General features: G+C 51.1%; 1 protein-coding gene across 2 annotated transcripts; it reads right to left on the bottom strand.

Moving 5' to 3' along the window:
- Positions 1–621: 621 nt before the first annotated feature.
- On the bottom strand, positions 622–20,518 carry DUSP22 (dual specificity phosphatase 22). Of its 2 annotated transcripts, XR_012930145.1 has the most exons (8): positions 19,913–20,518; positions 17,062–17,095; positions 15,121–15,203; positions 14,502–14,551; positions 11,973–12,047; positions 8,378–8,549; positions 6,685–7,321; positions 622–6,642 (listed from the first exon to the last, which is right to left on the bottom strand). XR_012930145.1 is itself a non-coding variant. In XM_032977621.2 (7 exons), the coding sequence occupies exons 1-7, from the start codon at positions 19,931–19,933 to the stop codon at positions 7,124–7,126; spliced, it is 633 nt and encodes a 210-aa protein (XP_032833512.1). In that variant the 5' UTR covers positions 19,934–20,518; the 3' UTR covers positions 622–7,123. The 2 variants fall into 2 exon arrangements, 1 of the variants encoding a protein (XP_032833512.1); XM_032977621.2 differs by having other exon boundaries at positions 622–7,321.

Genomic DNA, 20,518 nt, shown 5'->3' with positions numbered 1-20,518 from the left:
TCAAAGATGCTCAAAATGTCCCCCCCCCCCCAATATATTGCTATAAAATAGATTTATGTTTATATGATTGTGGTTATGGTTGTTACTTTATTAATCCCTAATCTCTGCCATTACATACAATGAAACAAGATTAAAAAAATAAAAAACAGAGCAATGTAATTCAATATACACTATTAGACATTATTGTAAAAAATAAAAAGTCCATCTTACGTGTTAGTGAATTTTTAAATATTTTTGGCAGGAAATTCGCTTTCAAATTTAGATTTCTTTTCTGGGGGGGGGGGGGGGGACTCCCAGACCCCTGGAAGATTTTGTCCCCCCCCCAATGCCCCAATGTTGACTCCATGGCTACGTCCTTGCAACAAACTAAACACAAAACAACCGTTCTAAATGAGCCTCTATGTGCGAGTCTATGGGTCTCTGTGTGCGAGTCTATGTATGTTGAACGTATTTCGCACACCGTGCGTAGCCCAACAGATCTCATCAGAGGTGCGGGGGAAGAACAGAATACGAAGCACAAAACCTCCCAACACATTTCAACAAGTGACCTTGGGATCTCCGCCATAAAAGATTAAGAAGATACTGTACCGTACGTGGGATGACACAGACGGACACCAGGGGTGAAAGTTTTTGTTTTTTACAAGCTGGTTTTATTGGACCGTATATTGTAAAAAATCTCACTCCGGGCACGCCTTTAAAAACAACAAAAAAACTCGCGTCGCCACTTGGGTCGAATTGATGGTGGATAACAAAAACAAATTGAGACAGTGCAACAACAACAAAAAAAACCCGTAGCACTGCTTCTTAAAATGATCGTATTTGCACTAAACAAAAACTACACATTTTTAAAAATATTTTTTCACCTCTTTCAACACGGGTATCGCGTGGTGGCACTAAAGTGTGGGTAACTTCCAGCCCAAAGGTGGAAGAGAAAGGCCAGAATTGCACTCGAGAGAGAGGGGGGCCGTCTGCGGAGACAACTTCTGCCGGCGGTGGCTTGAGAAGGGAATTGCGGTGCTGCGCCTTGTTTGCCTTTCACTCGGCGGTCAACTCGGCACATCATCACCATCTTCAACTCCCTGGGAGGGGGCTGATAAAATAAGGTGACGAATTGATCCCTCCATTTCTCCCGCGTGCGCGTTTCATTCCGGTTGCGCCGCGGTGTTGTTCAGAGGGACGTCCGACGTTTCGCAGCCGCGTACTGGGAGGCTTTTTCAGGATGCCGACTTCAAATCACACGGAGCGAAACGCAGCATCGGTTCCCGCCGCTGTCCTGTTAAGACGTGACGTAGCGTGGCGTCCCCTTTGGCATTACGAGCCACCTTAGCACATCGTAGACATCCAAGCATCTGATAAACTGCTCTTAAATAGTACAAAAAAAATCTGTACTAAATGTTAAAGTCTAAAATTCATGCCAAGTTCATATATATGTATCTGTACTTTCAAAATGACATTTGCAGTTTGTAAAACAACAAAATTGCCGGCAATTTTACAAATGACGATTAAACTGCCACTTCCTTAAAAGGGGGGGGGCTGATATTCCATTGCTTGTTAATTCATTTAAACGCACCACTGCGGGAAAAAATATATATATTAATTGCATAAAATAAAAACCTGAATTACAAACAAAATAAAACACAATGGATAATTGTGAAGTAAACAAGTTAATAATCGTAGCAATATACATACACCCTTTTTCCAATGGCAAGATCCCAGCCAAGCCAGCGTGGGTCCGGTACGGTACGCGTCGCTTTTCCACTGGCAACATTCGAGCCAGCGTGGGGCTGGCACGGTACGCGTCGTTTTTCCACTGCAGCCGTTCGCAAAGCTACGCCGGAACCAAATGTGATACGCTGGTGGCATCGCAAGACAATCCGACTCTAGCTCGGAGCCAATCGGGGTAAGGAGAGCGGGGCTAATAGACGGGTTCAATGTGTGTGACGTTACGCATGTACGTTGTGTAGCGGTTAGTGCGCTGCGCTACAAATCGGGTGGCCCGGGTTCGATTCCCGCTCACAGCCACCACCAGTGACGATTATTTGAACCGGTACTGGGCCTACCCCTAGGTCGACTGAGCCTCAAATGAGTACCTGGTGCGGTGTATAGTAAACATTGCAACTAACGGAGACCAAGGTGGCCCAAGTGTGGTGCTGGCCACCCACCCCCAGTGTTTGCCGTGCCGGGTTTCGCAGGCCAACACGGGGGGGGGGATCTTTGTCTTTTTGCACGTACGCCACACTCCTTTTGCGCCGTACGCGGCCAACCGTCGGTACGACATGTTAAGCGACACACCCACAGCGTCACCGCCGGCGGTCGTCCCCGCACGCGTCTCGAGTCGGTCCGCGTGGCACGGCTCGGTTGTGCAGTGGAAAAAAGGGGCGATCATTTGTTCCTTCACCAAAGGAGAGCCTCACTGACAGCTACCGCATCTAGATTGACAAATTCATTTCTTGGAAACTGCTTTTTGCGTTTAGTTGTCCTTCCCCCGCACCTCCTGTTGCCGCGGTTGGCTACGTACGGTGCGAAAGAAGTTTAAAATACATTAAAAAAAATTTGGCTAGCCATCGAACAAAGCTTGCAACGTGCGCACTTTCGGACGCGCTTCTGCGGCCGTCTGGAACGCTCTTCCTTACCGATATCAGGAAGCCATTGGGAGCTGTGCACTTTTAAAATCATCTAGATTGCCAAATTCACTTCTTCAAAACTGCTCGTTGCGTTGAGTGTGTTGGCCTTTCCCCCGCACCTCCGATTAGCGCCGCTGGCGATGTACGGTGGTCCGGAAGAAGTTCAGCATACGGTACCGTACGCGTATGTACACCGACACTGTCGGGAGGGCGCTACCACCTTTGTTCCACGTGCCACGATCAAAAAAAGAACCCACGCGGAATGAGGAGAGGCGGGAGGGGAGCAGCGCTCAACAATCCCTACAGACAGGTCAGCAAAAACCAAACTTGGGAGTTTTGAACATTTTCTCTCCGCCCCCCCGCCCCACTCACGTACTGCCGTGGGTTCCCTCCGGGTTTCTCCGGTTTCCTCCAGCAGCTGGAACAAGCACGCAACACAGCACGCGCCCGCTTGCGTGCTTGCGTAGACCGTGACGGCAACTGGCCAACAAAACGTACATCCCGATGCTGACGAACGTACCTGCGCAAATTAGTCAACGGTGGGATATAAATAACGTAACACCGCCACCGCCACCGCCGCGAAAACTTGGCAGGAGCCTCCTGCAAGAGAGTCCTGAGACTCGGCGACACTTCGCTGGGGGGTGGGGGGTCGGGGGGGTAAAACGAGCGTGGCCAGAACAGCCTGCAGTCGATTCTCAGTACGGGAGCGATGTCGCCGTGTTACTTAATCCCAAATGAGGTCATCTGTGGGTGCGTTTGCCAAAACTTGGGAAATCTGCAATCGCCGGCATCGCAGGCAGACCGAGTTTGCTCTTGGTTAATACGCCTTCAGTATTAACCAGGGTTAATAAAACATTCCGGCATTGACACGGGTTAATATGCCTTCAGTATTAACGAGGGTTAAAACACCTTTCAGCATTAACCTTCAGATCGCTTCTCATTCAAGCAACACTCTGCTCCGGACAGAACGGCACGCGGAAGTGGATACGATAGAGCTACTTCCGAGATCCCTTCTTCATCAAGCGACCTCTGGTCGCCACCCGCTCTCTCGTACGAGGGCGAGGTTCGTCGCCGTCGATTCGCATGGCCGGAGTCCAGCCAAATGAAGCACAGAACCGAACTTTAACGTGAAGGGTTAATTGGCGTTTTAATGTTTACCAGAATCTGCATTCGAGCCAATATTTGGTGCAATTCCCAAATCTGTTTTTTTTTTCTTTGTGAATCTGCAGCCCCTTGGATTGCTGGGGACTCCTTAATATTTTGCTTGGCTTCCTCTACAGAGTGCCAACACTGGCCCCTGTACCCCAAACTCCTGTCCAGGCTCAAGACATTCTCCTCTGCCCGGGTCCGACTGCCTCTCTCTCTCTTTGTTTCTCTATATACGTAACATAAACAGTCACCGTTCCACGAACTGCATCTTGAGATACGGTTGCATTTCGACGGTACATAAGACTCGCACGGAGACCCACGGACTCGCACGGAGACCCACGGACTCGCACAGAGACCCACGGACTCGCACGGAGACTCAGGGACTCACACGGAGATCCACGGACTCGCACGGAGACCCACGGACTCGCACGGAGACCCAGGGACTCGCACGGAGACCCAGGGACTCGCACGGAGACCCAGGGACTCGCACGGAGACCCAGGGACTCGCACGGAGACCCAGGGACTCACACGGAGACCCAGGGACTCGCACGGAGACCCACGGGCTCACACCGACTCGCACGGAGACCCAGGGACTCGCACGGAGACCCACGGACTCGCACGGAGACCCAGGGACTCGCACGGAGACCCAGGGACTCGCACGGAGACCCAGGGACTCGCACGGAGACCCAGGGACTCGCACGGAGACCCAGGGACTCGCACGGAGACCCAGGGACTCGCACGGAGACCCAGGGACTCGCACGGAGACCCAGGGACTCGCACGGAGACCCAGGGACTCGCACGGAGACCCAGGGACTCGCACGGAGACCCAGGGACTCGCACGGAGACCCATGACTTGACTGCCCCTGTCTGTAAAGGAATGAAGCCCCGCTATTTTTGAGTCGGTCCCACTTCGGTGCCGCGTAAACCCGCGCGGTTTTTTTTTTTGGTTCGTATTGGGACCGTTGTAAAATTAACTCGGGCCAAATTTTAATGAATCGAATCGGCCAAACGCAGTTTTCCCCGCAACCTCCGACCCGTAACGTGGCCATCGGAGAGACAAACCCACACCGGGCGGCCATACAGGCCAGGCCACTGGCACGCGGGGGAGAGCAGAGATGTTTTTACGCACTCGGGATCAGCCGTCCGTCGCCCACTCGTCCTTAAATTGTCACCCGCCGCATCACACGCCCGCGTCACCCCCACGTGTCGCCCCTCGATCGAGCGGTCATCCAACTGCGCTCGTTCCGCGGATGGTCTGGCGCCCGTCACGGGAATGTGGAATTTCCACGGCTGGTTCATGGATGCTGGGAGATTTTTTTTTTGTTTTGTTTTGAGTCAGGGCACGGCTATGGCTTCAACTTGCGCTGGCCAAAAGTGCTCGTTTCCTGGATGGACAGGCGCCCGTCACAGGCATGTGGAATTGTTACCGGTGCCCAAGCGCCGACTTTACGTTGAACGTCTTCGGCGGCGTACGCAGCCGACCATGTTATAATCCGAGGTGCGGGGGATCGAAAGAAACTCGGCATGTGTACCTCCGTACGGCTGCTCGCAACCGGTTGCCACTCAGTTGCCCGCGGTGGAGTTGCGATTCGCAGCGACGCGTTTCGCCGGCCACGTGACGAAGACGCCTGCGAACTCCCGATTGGCCGTTGCTGTATTTTCAACGCGACCGTTTCACAGTCGTTGTTACGCAAGCACTTGCTCGGATGGGAACAAAGCGGTTGCGGTTGATCGAGTTGCGCGATTGCGAGGGTGATCCGCTCCCCGAACGTGCAGCCAGCGTTAGGGCATGGGGGGGGGGTGGGTGGGGTGGGTGGGGGTGGGGAAACCGCTTCCTAACCCACGGGACCAGCAGGACTTTCGTGCGTACGGAAGCTAGACACGTGGGGGACCGTCGCGCAGGGCGAGGTCCACTCGCGTCTTTACGCAGTCAATTCTGCCCTCGCTTGCGTCCCCCTCCCCCCCCCCCCACCCTCTGCGTGTACGTGCGCGTGCGTGCATGCGTTGAGCTTCACTGGCACCGTACGTAGCCGACCGCGCTCATCAATGTCGCCCGGTTTTCCCTCTCTACGGTGACGTCCCGGGAGGCAAACGCGGCTCGGTTAACTAAACGTCTTTATTCGCTTGGCATCGAACGCTACGGGAGTCGTCCTGAACCCCCGCCCCCCCCACTCCCCCCCCCCCCTCAGTTTCAGAGAGACTGACAACGCGGACGGACAAGCTTTGGGCAACGTCTCTTCACGGATCTGGCCAGGTTTTCTCTGGGGCAAGCCCCGACAAGCAACGCGGCTCTGTTCACACCGGGCCCTCTCTGTGAGAGTAGCCCTGCATTCAAAACTACTCGGCTTTTTGTTTTATTTTAACCAGGCGAGGCCCCGGCGCTGCAGCTCTTTTTCAGAGGTGACCTGCCCATCGCGAATGAGAGCACAACAAAAGCGGCTTACACCATCGTCACGTGGGAATTTTACAGCGGCCAGGTAACTCTGAACGCACGTCGATTCCAATCTAAACGCGGAGGGAGAAACCGCAGGACCCGGAGAAAAAAATCCACACGACCACGGGGAGAGAGAGACACGCAAGCTACAAATACACAGCAGGCGTCAAGGGTCGGGGGGCTTGAGCCCACGACTTTCTGTATACCAGGCGAGGTAGTTAACATCTCGCCACCGCGGCGCCCCATTCACACTTGGACTCAACCTTAATGGGACCCTACACTGAACAGGGAGTTAAGTATGGAGGGGATGGTACACCAGGGGTAGGGGGACACACACACACGGAACCCACGCACACACACGGAACCACAGGGACTCGCACGAACCAACAGGCACCCACGCGGACCCACACACGGCCCACAGGGACCCACAGGGACCTACAGGGACCCACAGACAGACCCAGAGGGACCCACAGGGACCCACAGGGACCCACAGACAGACCCACCCACACGGACCCACACACGGCCCACAGGAACCCACAGACAGACCCACAGGAACCCACAGGGACCCACAGGGACCCACAGACAGACCCACAGGGACTCACAGGGACCCACAGACAGACCCACAGGGACCCACAGGGACCCACAGACAGACCCACAGGGACCCACAGGGACCCACAGGGACCCACACGGATGCAGAGACTGACTCAACCACATGGACCCACCCACACGGACTCACCAACACGGACCCACACGGACGAACACACGGATCCACCCACACACACCCGCAGGGACCCACAGGGACCCACAGGGACCCACAGGGACCCACAGGGGACCCACAGGGACGGACCCACGCGCGTCAAACCCCCCCTCCCCTCCCCCTCCATCCGCACCCCACCTCGTCCGCCCCACCACCCTGCTAGTGGAAGCTGTCCCTGTCTGGCCGCGAGGAGCCGAGGTGCAGTGAGTACGGCTGTCCCCTCGGCGGCCAGTGTGCCCCGTCCCTGGTGTCGCGGTGCTCCTGCTGCTGCTGCTCGTGCCGGGCGAGCAGGGCGCGGGCCTCCAGCTCGTCGTCCGGGGACGGCTCCCCAAACTCCGCGCGCAGCCACCGGCGCGTCTGCACGCGCACACCAAGGGGTAGTACAGGTCAGGGGTAGGGGACGCGCACACACGGAGCAACGCGGACCGCCAACACGGACGCACACACGGACCCACGTGGGTGCACACACGGACCAACACGGACACACACACGGACCCACGTGAACGCACACACGGACCAACACGGACACACGCACGGACACCCGCACAGACGGACACGGACCCACGCGGACTCTCGCGGCGAACGCGGAAGTGGAGTTTGTTCGTCCCCCCCCTGCTCTGCAGAGCGTGAGTGAACGTGCGTGTGTGAGCCAGTGGAGATTGTATTCTCTCCCCCTGCTCTGCATGGCCTTCGTCCGGTTTCTCTGGCTCCTTCCCACAACTACAAAACAAAATAACCGTGCAACATATAACTGATACTGGCCCAAAAACATCCCGGTGCTGAGAGTCCAGATGCCAATTACTTGCTTGATATGACAAATAGCAACTTCACATTCGCCTGTAAAAAACGCAATTAATGACGTGGGGTTTTTTTTATATCGCGCACTTCACTTCCCAGAGCACCCACATTTGTAAAGGGCACCCCCAGTGGCAGCTGCCCCTGTGCGGGACAGACGAAACCCAGCACCTGGCCTGCAAAGCGGCCATCGGTTTGCCAGTAGGAGGAGACAAAACTACAATTATTCTTTTCGCTTCCCAGCTAAGGCCCACTGAGCTCGATAACAATTTTTTTCAGAAGTGACCTAGCCCATCACGAATGATAGCTCAACCAAGTGGCCCGTCGCCATCACGTGGAAACGTATAAATGCTCTCAACGTGTGACGCCGATTCTAAATGTGGAGGGAAAAAATTGGAGGGCCCGGAGAAAATTCCACGCTACCACAGGGAGAGCAAAAGAGAGAGCACGCGGGCTCTAAATATAGAAGAGGCGTTAGGGTCGGGATCGGACTCACGACGACCTCCCGCATACAGGGCGAGGGAGATAACATCTCCCAGCCACCACGGCTCCCCGTCCCTGTCGACCCACGGACGCGGGCGCGATGACCGCCCCACCCCTCCCCGTGTCTCTGCCCACCTCCGCGAGCTGCTCGTTCTGGAACATCTGCAGCTGCTGCTGGAAGCCGAGGTTGGGGTTGGCGCAGGTCCTGGCCGTCTTCACCGCCACCATGGCCTCCTCCCAGCCCAGCGACGTCACCGTCATGATGTAGGCCACCACCATGGTGACGCTCCGCGAGACGCCCGCCAGGCTGCCGACACGGCGACAGCGGCGGCAGCGGCTCAACGACGATTACAGCCTCGCGTCGATTTGTGATTCACAGGGTTTGGCAAGAGCCACGCGCGACAACCGACGAGGTTGGTTTGGCAAAGAGTGACGTGGGTGGGTGGGTGAGTGGGTGAGTTGGTAGGAGAATTTGTGGGTGGGTGAGTGGGTGAATGAGCGGGTGAGTTGGTAGGAGAATTTGTGGGTGGGTGGGTGAGTGAGTGAATGAGCGGGTGAGTTGGTAGGAGAATTTGTGGGTGGGTGAGTGAGTGGGTGAATGAGCGGGTGAGTTGGTAGGAGAATTTGTGGGTGGGTGGGTGAGTGGATGAATGAGCGGGTGAGTTGGTAGGAGAATTTGTGGGTGGGTGGGTGAGTGGGTGGGTGAGTGAGCGGGTGAGTTGGTAGGAGAATTTGTGAGTGAGTGAATGAGCGGGTGAGTTGGTAGGAGAATTTGTGGGTGGGTGAATGAGCAGGTGAGTTGGTAGGAGAATTTGTGAGTGAGTGAATGAGCGGGTGAGTTGGTAGGAGAATTTGTGGGTGGGTGGTTGAGTGGCTGAATGAGCGGGTGAGTTGGTAGGAGAATTTGTGGGTGGGTGGGTGAGTGGGTGGGTGAGTAAGCGGGTGAGTTGGTAGGAAAATTTGTGGGTGGGTGGGTGAGTGAGTGGGTGAATGAGCGGGTGAGTTGGTAGGATAATCTGTGGGTGGGTGGTTGAGTGGATGAATGAGCGGGTGAGTTGGTAGGAGAATTTGTGGGTGGGTGAGTTGGTGAATGAGCGGGTGAGTTGGTAGGAGAATTTGTGGGTGGGTGATTGAGTGAGTGGGTGAATGAGCGGGTGAGTTGGTAGGAGAATTTGTGGGTGGGTGGGTGAGTGAGTGGGTGAATGAGCGGGTGAGTTGGTAGGAGAATTTGTGGGTGGGTGGCTGAGTGAGTGGGTGAATGAGCGGGTGAGTTGGTAGGAGAATTTGTGGGTGGGTGGGTGGGTGAGTGAGTGGGTGAATGAGCGGGTGAGTTGGTAGGAGAATTTATGGGTGGGTGGGTGAGAGTAGGTGAATGAGTGGGTGTGCGGGTGGATGAGTAGGTGAATGAGTGGGAGGGTGAGTAGGTAGAATGAGTGAGTAGGTGAGCGAGTGGGTGAGTAGGTAAATGAGTGGTGAGTGGGTATGAAAATGAATGGGTGCGTGAGTAGGCGAGTGAGTAGGTGAATGAGTGGGTAGAAGAATGGGTGGGTGGGCGAGTGGGTAGAAGAATGGGTGGGTGGGTGAATGAGTGAGTGGGTCACCGTGTGAGTGGATGAGTGTATGAGTGAATGAGTGGGTAGGTGGTGAGTGTACAGTATCACAAAACAGCATTCAATAAAAAAAAAACACATGCGTAACAAATAACAGTACATTTTGATTTAAAGCTTTCATGACTGCAGGGATTCATATTCTTGGTTCTTTCAGTAAAGTCAAAAACAATAAAATTCTCACGACGTTTCGACTGCAACACAAGCAATCACCTGATGACAAGAGCAATCATCATCATCACCTGATGATGATTGCTCGTGTTGCAGTCGAAACGTCGTGAGAATTTTATTGTTTTATATTTTTATTGTTTCCCTTCTACGTGGTGACTTTACCGAAAGAACCAAGAATAACAAACGGTATATTAGTGACGCAGCATGCTAGTGGCAGGACCGTCCTCGCGACCACATAAGGGAATGCAGAAGTGAAAGGGAGACGTGCTTGGGTCTCCCCCCAGATGCAAGGCGACAACCACGAGGGCGAGAGTGACAGAGAAGAATGCATACAGAGAGAGGGAGAGTTAGCAGGAAGCCAAGGGGTGGTTAAGTTAAACCGCGGCGTGCGTACATGTAACGTACATTTGTTGAACTTCTTTCGCATTTGTACGTGCTGATCAGAGGTGCGGAGGGAAGTGCAACAAACTAATCACGAAAATCAGTTCTAACGAAATGATTTTGTCAATCTAGATGATTTATGCGTGCATAGCTCCAGTGGCTTCCTGATATCAGAAGGAAGAGTGTTCCAGACGGCCGCAGGGGCACATCTTAAAGCGCCGCACGATGCGGTAAGCACCGTCTTTGTTCAACGGCCAGCCAAAAGCCGCCGCTATTTTTCCGTTTTCCCCCGCACCTCCGATCAGCACCGGTCGGCTACGTACGAGGCGAAAGAAGTTCAACATACGTACGTAGAGGGAAACGCTGAGACGTTCTGAACTAATGATGATAAACGCAAAATTGGCATGTTGATGGTGCACGTCCCTTTGTAACTGCAGTGGAAATAAACGCGAGCCCATTAAGCTTTTGCTGTGTTCACCTGGTAAAGTGCAGCAGTTGTGTTACGTGTACAGTTTCTGCATGCTCTCCTAAACGTTGCACAATTTAATTATGATGAACGCAGTTGTGCAACTGCGTGATGCAATCGTCTCCTTCTTTCGTGTGGCTGCTCATGTAGGTGCAGAGCAACGACTACATTTTCACATTAAAGTGGTCGAGCCCAGATAACCGTTTCAGGAGCCAGCCGAGTGCACGATCGCTGTGATGTCCTTTGCATTTGTGGATCGGGCCGCTGCGTCATTATTGGTCGTACGTTCTGCTCTGGATGACCACAGTCGCATACTACTAGTGGAGAGTTACATTTTAAATGTGTGCATCAGGTATCCGCATCTGCCACGGTTCGTGCGATGGATGTGGGGTTTCGGCGGTGGGCCACGAGCAGCTTCGTGGAAGATCAAACCCCAGGGGGGACCTTTCGCGTTGGGGCTTTCACGGCAAGGAGTTTGTTTGGGAGTTCTTTTGAACTCCACTCAGCCCTCCAAGCTTCATCGGGGTTGAACTCGCATCGTTGAAGGTTGAAGGTTGAAGCCGCAGTATGCCAATACCAACACAACCGCCGTTCGCCACTAAGCGACGGTGACGTCACCACGGCGCCTGTGCGTGGCCAGGTGCACTTTGAGGCCACGCGAAGTGTCGAAGGCTCTCGCTGCTGGCAGGAGGTCACGGGACAGACCCAGCAGGTGCCTTAAGTTGACTGAGATGATATACAGTAAAACCTTGGATTGCGAGTGTTTTGCAAGACGAGCAAAAATTTTAATTAAATATTAATTTGATAAACGAGCGAGGGTCTTAGCAATACGAGCAGTAGTACGTGTACACGCTTTGTACTGCCGAGCGTCACGTGATCACACACTGATGTACGAGTTATTTGGATTACAAAACACGTTTTCCGGAACGAATTATGCTCGCAATCCAAGGTTTTACTGCAGATCATTATAAACACCGGTGTTCGCTTAATTATCGTACAGCGCCGCTGTTTCACTCACGCGCGTGGAGTTTCAGCGGCGCCAACGGTGAACCGGAAAACGGTCGAGAGGTGGGAGAGAAACCCAACGGAGGGGGTGGGAACTTACCAGTGAACAAGGCAGCCCTTCTTTTCCATGCGGCACTTGTGGATGAACTGGATGCAATCTTTAAAATGCTGGGTCCTGACGGAAGAGAAAAAGATAAGAGCGCCTGGAACACGCCGTCTCACTGCGCAGGGTGTGTAGGAGTAGTAGTAGTATTAACATCGTATCTTAGCAAACTTTGTTACATTAGCTGTGGAGAAAGTTTTTCACTGGACTCGGCACTTTTGAACAACGCATTTACCACTCCTCCATAATATCGCTTTTTTTTGGGGGGTTAGATCGCGTAAACATTCATGTGTCGTGAAACCCGTCACCACCCGACACAGCCAATTAGTAAGGTTTGTCGCGTAAACAGAACGTGGCCAATTCGTTACTAGTACAGCACCACCGGTGTGTCGGGAGAGCAAATCCACAACATTAACAATCCGAGTACGACGTTCCGCCAGTAACTACAACTGGCTGTTTCGCCCGAAGCTAGTTGTAATGACTGGCGAAACGTCGTTCTAAAATAATTGGTTTTCAATCTAGATCCAAGAGTGCACGGTTCGAAGCGGCTTCCGAATATCGGAAAGAAGAGAATTCCAAACAGCCGTATCATCAACATCACCACCGTCATGTATGTACGCAGAATTTCTTTCATCCCTTACATAGTCTTACCGCGCTAATCGGAGGTGTGGGGGAGGGGGGTAAGGACAACAATCTTAAACACACGAAAAGCAGTTCTAAAGAAATTAGTTTTCCATCTGGATGATTTTCAAGTGCATAGCTGCCAGTGGCTTCCTTAAGATCGGAAGGAAGAGCGTTCCAGACGGCCGCCAGAAACGCATGGGTGCCACGGTGGCTAGGAGACGTTAACTACCTCGCCTGGTATACAGAAGGTTGTGGGTTCAATCCCAACCCTGATGCTTGCTGCTGTATATTTGGAATTTGCATGTTCTCCTCGTGGTCACGTAGATTTTCCTCCGGGTCCTCCAGTTTTCCCCTCCACTCGCATTCAGAGTACAGTCACACACCTCGGTATACGACCGCTTTGGAATACGTCGAATTTGGTATAGGTCGTGTTTTGACGAGAAAAAAATGTCTTGGGATACGTCTCGCTTGGGATACGTCTCGCTTGGGGTACGTCTTGCTTGGGATACGTCTTTCTTGGGGTACGTCTTGCTTGGGATACGTCTTGCTTGGGATACGTCTTGCTTGGGATACGTCTTGCTTGGGGTACGTCTTGCTTGGGGTACGTCTTTCTTGGGGTACGTCTTGCTTGGGGTACGTCTTTCTTGGGGTACGTCTTGCTTGGGATACGTCTTGCTTGGGATACGTCTTGCTTGGGATACGTCTTGCTTGGGGTACGTCTTTCTTGGGGTACGTCTTGCTTGGGGTACGTCTTGCTTGTGATACGTCTTGCTTGTGATACGACATCTTGCTTGGCATACGTCTTGCTTGGGGTACGTCTTTCTTGGGGTACGTCTTGCTTGGGGTACGTCTTGCTTGGGGTACGTCTTGCTTGGGATACGTCTTGCTTGTGATACGTCTTGCTTGTGATACGACGTCTTGCTTGTGATACGTCTTGCTTGTGATACTATGTCTTGCTTGGGGTACATCTTGCTTGTGATACGTCTTGCTTGGGGTACGTCTTGCTTGGGGTACGTCTTGCTTGTGAGACGTCTTGTGATACTATGTCTTGCTTGGGATACGAGGCGCTGCTTGCTAGAACTTGTATGGGTCGGGATGAGTCACCGTGTACCCGCGTAGACCCCGTTCACGACTGAGACGAAGCGCCGCTCCTCAGCCTGCCTGTAGCTCTTGTTCAGTGCACAACCCCCTTGCTGTACACTCTCTGTGAATTTTCACGTCTTCTCCCCCTCCCCTTCCTCACCACCATCCTCGTAGGCTATCAACTCCTCTCAGCAAGGTAAAGTGACGTGAAATTTTATTTTTATTTCAATTTATTTAAATTTATTTTTGCATTTATTTTAATTTATGCATGCATTTTAGTAATAAGTAGTGTCTACATTATATTAAACAACACCATTAATGTATAATATGCCGTATAAAATATCATTTCTTATACTCTGGATCGGATTATTTCCTTTACCTTTATTTCTAATGGGAAAAATTCGTTTGGTAGACGTCGCTTTCGGTATGAGTCCTCCTACCTTCTGGAACAAATTAACGACGCGTACCGAGGTACCACTGTATTTGGCTGCTGCTATAAATTTCCACGTGGCAAGCCACTTCGTTGAGCTATCATTTGTGGCCAGATCGCTTCTGAGAAAGAGCTACATAAGCTCAATGGGCCTTTCCTGATTTAAATAATAATTTTTTAAAAAAATGTCTTAGCTTAACTGAAAGTGCTGTGACCATCTTGGCTCGATGGCCAGCCAAGAACCAGTTGATGGTCTCTCTCCAGTTCTCACACAGGTTCGACAAAATCGACGCGTAAACTCAAAACGTCCGGTCGTTTGAAAAAAAAAAAACCGGGGGGGTTGGGGCGTGCGTGTGCGCAAGGGATTACAACAGGCCGGTGGAACTCACAGGTTCTGCGAAGGCGTGTCGGAAACTTGGATGCAGAGGTAGGTCATTTCCTACGCAAGAGAAACGGCGCACGCAGAAGGAAGCGAAAACACAAGGCGTGGTTCATCCCAGATTTGAAGCTTTCGCGACTGCAAGGATCCATCATACTCTGTGGTTCTGTTCGGTAAAGTCACGTAGTAGGTAAAAAAATGAAACGACAAAAAAATCACGACGTTTCGGCCACAACACAAGCGGCCTTCATCAGGTGAAGGGACCAGCGCAGTCCTCGAGACTTTACCGAATAGAACCAAAGAGCGCGGTTCATCGTTAGTGGTTTCGTAATGGGCCCAGGTCAGAGACACTTTGCACATCCCGAGCACGAGCTCCGGGTTCTGGCCGTCTCTCGGGAGTTCACAATGGGTCACCAAACCTAACCGCTAACCTTTTGGGAACCTGCGTTGAAGCGCCATTGCTGGATGGCTCACGAGCAGGTGTGTCGATCAAGGCAAAAGTCAGAGACGGCGAGCAAGTGCACGTCAAGCTGCGTGCTGGGTTTGACCTCTGGCACGGAGCTACAGGGCCCCACCCTCTGCCCCCTCCACCTCCCCTGAGCCCCACCCCCTCATGGTGGTGCCCACACCTCAAGCGCCTCCCGGGCCGCATCGTGCACCGACAGGATGTGGGTGATGTTGTGATCTCGCAGCTGCTTCAAGTCGGCGGAATCTGGCGAGGTGGGGGAGGGGGGGTAAGTAAACAGCAGCATGCCAGATCTCACACAAACACAACAGACAAAGATCTCCCCGTGTAGCCCCTGAACGCACTGTCGGGGCAAGTGCTGTTAAGTCCGGCACGACACACGAGAGGTGGGGGGGGGTGGGCAGCACCACGCCCGGCCGCCTTTGTCTCCCCAGCGGCGATGTTTACTGCACATCGCGCAAGCTGCTCGTTTTGAAGCCGAGTCGAACTAGGGGAGGCTCGGGACCGGTGCAGATAATCATCACTGGTGTTGGTGGCCGTGAGCGCAATGCGCTAACCACTGCGCCACCACTCTCCACACGAACATCCCTCGTGTGGCCTTTGATAGACTTGTGGCAAGTGCTGTTAGCGAGCACCTATGAAGGCCAGCACGGCACACGAGAGGCGGCTCGGTTGCCAGCGCCACGCCCGGCCGCCTTTTGTCTCCCCAGTGAGGATGTTTACACACTGCACCACGTACTCGAACTAGGGGAGGCCCAAAACCAGATCAGATCATCGTCACCGGTGTTGGCCGTGAGCGGGAATCGAACTTGGGTCGCCGGATTCGTAGCTAACGTACACACAGGTACACAAGTACCTGTGTTTAAATCCCAGCAGCAAGTTTAAAATCCCAGTCCAGTACTGACCACCATGACCATCGCTTGCAAAAGTGATTCCCTGCCAAAACGAACAATGAGGCAGTGCTCATCTGTTTAAAGAACTGAGGCAGTGATGGGCATGTCTATCCGTGGGACAACTACTGTCGACTCCCTCACAAAGCGGTACCTATTTTATCGACCCCTCCACGTGGATGATGGGCCGAGCCACCACCCGGCCAAATCTCTCTGGGGTCGATCAAAGGAGCCGCCACACCCTTGTGGAAAGTCAGCCACGGTCCCCCATCCTATGGATATACTCGTCCTCGCCCATGGGAACGTGGAATTTCCACGACTGACACAAGAGGGCCGCGAAGGCAGATGAGCGCCGCCCCATGTTTGTTTTGAGCCGAGAGATTACTCGGCCTTCTATGAAAGTTTTTTTTTTTTAAAGATTTTTCCAAAGTCAGTGCCTTCTAGGTGTGGCTGTTATGAATGTTTGGACGCAAGCTGTAATGTCCCTCCACGTTTAAGACGGACATCACGCGTTTCAGAGTCATTTGCCCGCTGCTAAACATGTCCACGTGATGATGATATCCGCCACTTGGTTGAGCTATCATTTGTGATAACCGTATTGCTTCTGAAAAAGTAGCAACAGAGCTCAGTAGGGCCCTTACAACCGGGTAAAATACAAATATACAGTTGTCCCTCGCTATAACGCGGTTCACCTTTCGCGGATTTTTTTTAGTGTAATTTTGCATGCTTTTTGTTCCTGCGTACAGTATGAACGCGCATTGTGTTCGGCGTCCTGATTGGCTAAGGGAGAACCGCACGTGTGTTCTGCGTCCTGATTGGCTAAGGGAGTACAGAATGCGTTCGGCTAGCCAGATTTACAAAAATGTTTGGGCTTGAAAACAGGTTTTGATCTTTGGTTTCATTTACTTATATTGTACTTATTTTTTTAAATCTGCGAAAGTTTGAACTTTGAGAGTGTTTAAATAAGAGAGAAATGTGAGAAAATGTTAATGCGTGTCTGAGAAAAGTGTATAAAAGTGTGTGGTTAGGGGTTTTACGGCATTAAAACATGTATAATAATTGTAAAAAATAAAGCTGATTACTTCGCGGATTTCGTCCATTGCGGGTTATTTTTAGAACATATCCCCCGCGATAAACGAGGGACCACTGTATATATAATTGCCAGAAACCCAGAAATAAGATATTACGATTCAAATGCATTTAAAATACCGCACCTTTAATGTTGCCCAGGTACAAGCCTTCCAACACCTGGAAATACAAAAAAACAAACAATGAAATTTAATGTTGAATACACATTTTTTTTCTTCCTCAATACAAAACAAACCAATTTAAATACTGTTTGGTTCTTTCGGTAAAGTCCCTGATGATGGACGCTTGTGTTGCGCCCGAAACGTCGTGCTTTATTTTATTTTATACCTACGTGGACTTTACCGAAAGAATCAAAGAGTACGGATTCCTGCAGTCACGAAAGCTTCAAATCAAGATTAAACCAATCTAATTCAGTGTAAACCTTAACAAAAACTGAGACGTAACTGAATGAATGGACGATTATGATATTGTTGATGAAGGTCATGATGATGATTACAGTATATTGGTTAAGATGATGATACGAGAGATTTTGTCAACTCTTTCTGGCTTCCCCGAGCCACTTGTGGAAATTCCACATTCCCATGGCATGGGCCAGTATATCCACTGAGCGTCCTCTGTTGACGTCCCATATTGTGGAAGTTTTATCTACCCTTAAGGGGCAATGGAAATCACTGATAATATTATTATTTTGACGGTGATGATGTTGGTCATTATGCCGATGATAGTTTTTTTTTGGGTTAGATCGTGTAAATGTGTCGTTAAAACCCGCCACCACCCGACACAGCCAACTAGTGAGGGTTGTGTCACGTACACAGAACGTGGCAAATTCGTTACTAGTACAGCACTAGTGTATAGTGTAGTGTATAGTGTAGTGTGAAGTGTATTATAGTGTAGTGTATAGTAGTGTAGTGTATAGTAGTGTAGTGTATAGTAGTGTAGTGTATAGTAGTGTAATGTATAGTGTAGTGTATAGTAGTGTAGTGTATAGTAGTGTATAGTGTAGTGTATAGTGGTGTAGTATATAGTAGTGTAGTGTATAGTAGTGTAGTGTATAGTAGTGTAGTGTATAGTGTAGTGTATAGTGTAGTGTATAGTAGTGTATAGTGTAGTGTATAGTGAAGTGTATAGTAGTGTAGTGTATAGTGAAGTGTATAGTAGTGTAGTGTATAGAAGTGTAGTGTATAGTGTAGTGTATAGTGTAGTGTGAAGTGTATAGTAGTGTAGTGTTTAGTCTAGTGTATAGCAATGCAGTGTATAGTAGTGTAGTATATAGTGAAGTGTATAGAAGTGTAGTGTATAGAAGTGTATATTAATGTAGTGTATAGTGAAGTGTATAGTAGTGTAGTGTATAGTGAAGTGTATAGTAGTGTAGTGTATAGAAGTGTATAGTAGTGTATAGAAGTGTATAGTAGTGTAGTGTATAGTAGTGTAGTGTATAGTAGTGTCGACGGGGGATCTTTGCTTGTATATGATGGCAACTTTTCGTGTCGCGAGATATGGAAGGCGACCCCTTTCGTTCACGGTCTTCATTCAGCAGCTGACTGACCACGTCTGATGGGCTGTAGCGGCGAGCGCGCTACGCTACGAACCCGGCGAACCGAACTCCCATCTCCGCTCCCGGCCACCACCACCATCACCACCATCATCATCACCATCACCACCACCATCATCATCACCACCATCATCATCATCACCACCACCACCATCATCACCACCACCATCACCACCACCATCATCACCACCACCATCACCACCACCACCATCATCATCACCACCACCACCATCATCACCATCACCATCATCACCACCACCATCACCACCATCACCACTACCACCATCATCACCATCACCACCACCATCACCACTACCACCATCACCACCACCATCACCACTACCACCATCACCACTACCACCATCATCACCACCACCATCACCACTACCACCATCACCATCACCACTACCACCATCACCACCACCACTACCATCATCACCACCACCATCACCACCACCACCCACCACCAAAGCAGTGGTAGCGATCAACTGAACCTGTCACGGGCCTCCCCCAACCCCCCCCCCCCCAAGGTCGACTCGGCCTCAAATGAGTACATTGACGCCGCTTGCAACCAAACATCGCCGCTTGTGAAGACAAAGGCCGTGGTGGGTGGGTGGCGTGCGTGGTTGCTGGTCACCACTAACACACAATCCACCCAATTCGTGTACCACAGCTAACGGCCTTCAAAGGGTTTACAGTTTTCAGTTTAATTTATTTGGTTTAACCCTGCGAGAGCCATTCGGCTCTTGATTCGGGTGCAACGCGCAACAAACAATACAATTGCAACAAGATACATTTAAAATTTTACTGCGACGCAATTTGAAACATCTCGAGGCCTATGCAAACAGTTAAATGTGCCACCGTGTGTGTACAGTGTGCAGCAACAACAACAAAAATCCCAGTTTGATGTTAGGTCACAATCACAAAACAATTTAGATTCTAAAAAAAAAAATTCGAAGTAGAACTCGAAACTGCAACATACAAATGTGGCTAAACTAAACCTTTTTTTATATAAAAAAATCACGTAAAATAATGCTGCTAAGGAGCACTACGCAGTAAAGGGCCTCCCTCTTACCTCTTATTCTTGATTCTTTCGGTAAAGTCACGTAGAAAAGGGGAAAACAATAAAAATATATAAAACAATAAAATTCTCACGACGTTTCTACCGCAACACAAGCATCGTCAGTTGTAAACAAAAAAACAGCAAGAACAATTTTCTTGCTGTGGTTTTTCTTGCCGTGGTTTTCACACCTGATGATGATTGCTTCTTGTGTTGCAGTCGAAACGTCGTGAGAATTTTATTGTTTTTAGTAATTTTGTATTATTGTATTGTTTCCCTTCTACGTGGTGGTGACTTTACCGAAAGAACCGAGAATATGAATCCCTGCAGTCACGAACGCTTTAAATCTCTCTCTCTCTCTCACCTTGTTCATGCCGTTCCCCATCGCGCGCGCAGACTTTGGGACGATTTAAACGGAACGGCAAATCGAAGGCGGCGGTGAGGAGTGGTGGTGGTGGTGATGTGATTGTTGTGTTGATGGTGGTGTTGGTGGTGGTGTGATTGTTGTGTTGGTGATAGTGGTGTTGGTGGTGGTGATGGTGGTGATGTGATTGTCGTGGTGGTGTTGGTGATGGTGGTGATGATGTGATTGTCGTGTTGGTGATGGTGGTGGTGTTGGTGATGTTGGTCTGATTGTCGTGGTGGTGATGGTGGTGTTGGTGATGATGGTGGTGGTGATGGTAGTGTTGGTGGCGGGGTTGCCGCCTCTGTAAACACGGCGCCTGAGTCGCTCTTCGTATCGAGGGAAGTGGAAGGACGGAGGGAGGCGGCGAGGCGGTTGTTTTAAACGTCGTTACGACAACGTCGAAACGCTAGAGCGTTCGAGAGAAGCACTCGCTAACACGCACACAAGCGGTAACTCGCGAAGCGCACTGTAACCACTGTACAGCCGTGCCCACGGCTACCGCTTCCTTTCCGCGCGGGTGACGTCATCGGTGTCTACCGTGACGTCGATAATTTTTTCGACGTC

The sequence above is a fragment of the Petromyzon marinus genome, chromosome 63, assembly GCF_048934315.1.
Source record: "Petromyzon marinus isolate PM22_M1 ecotype Great Lakes invasive population chromosome 63, UKy_Petmar_22M1.pri1.0, whole genome shotgun sequence".
Classification (NCBI taxonomy): domain Eukaryota; kingdom Metazoa; phylum Chordata; class Hyperoartia; order Petromyzontiformes; family Petromyzontidae; genus Petromyzon; species Petromyzon marinus.
The sequence above is the reverse complement of the archived record's forward strand: the minus strand, read 5'-3'. Positions and strand labels throughout refer to the sequence as shown.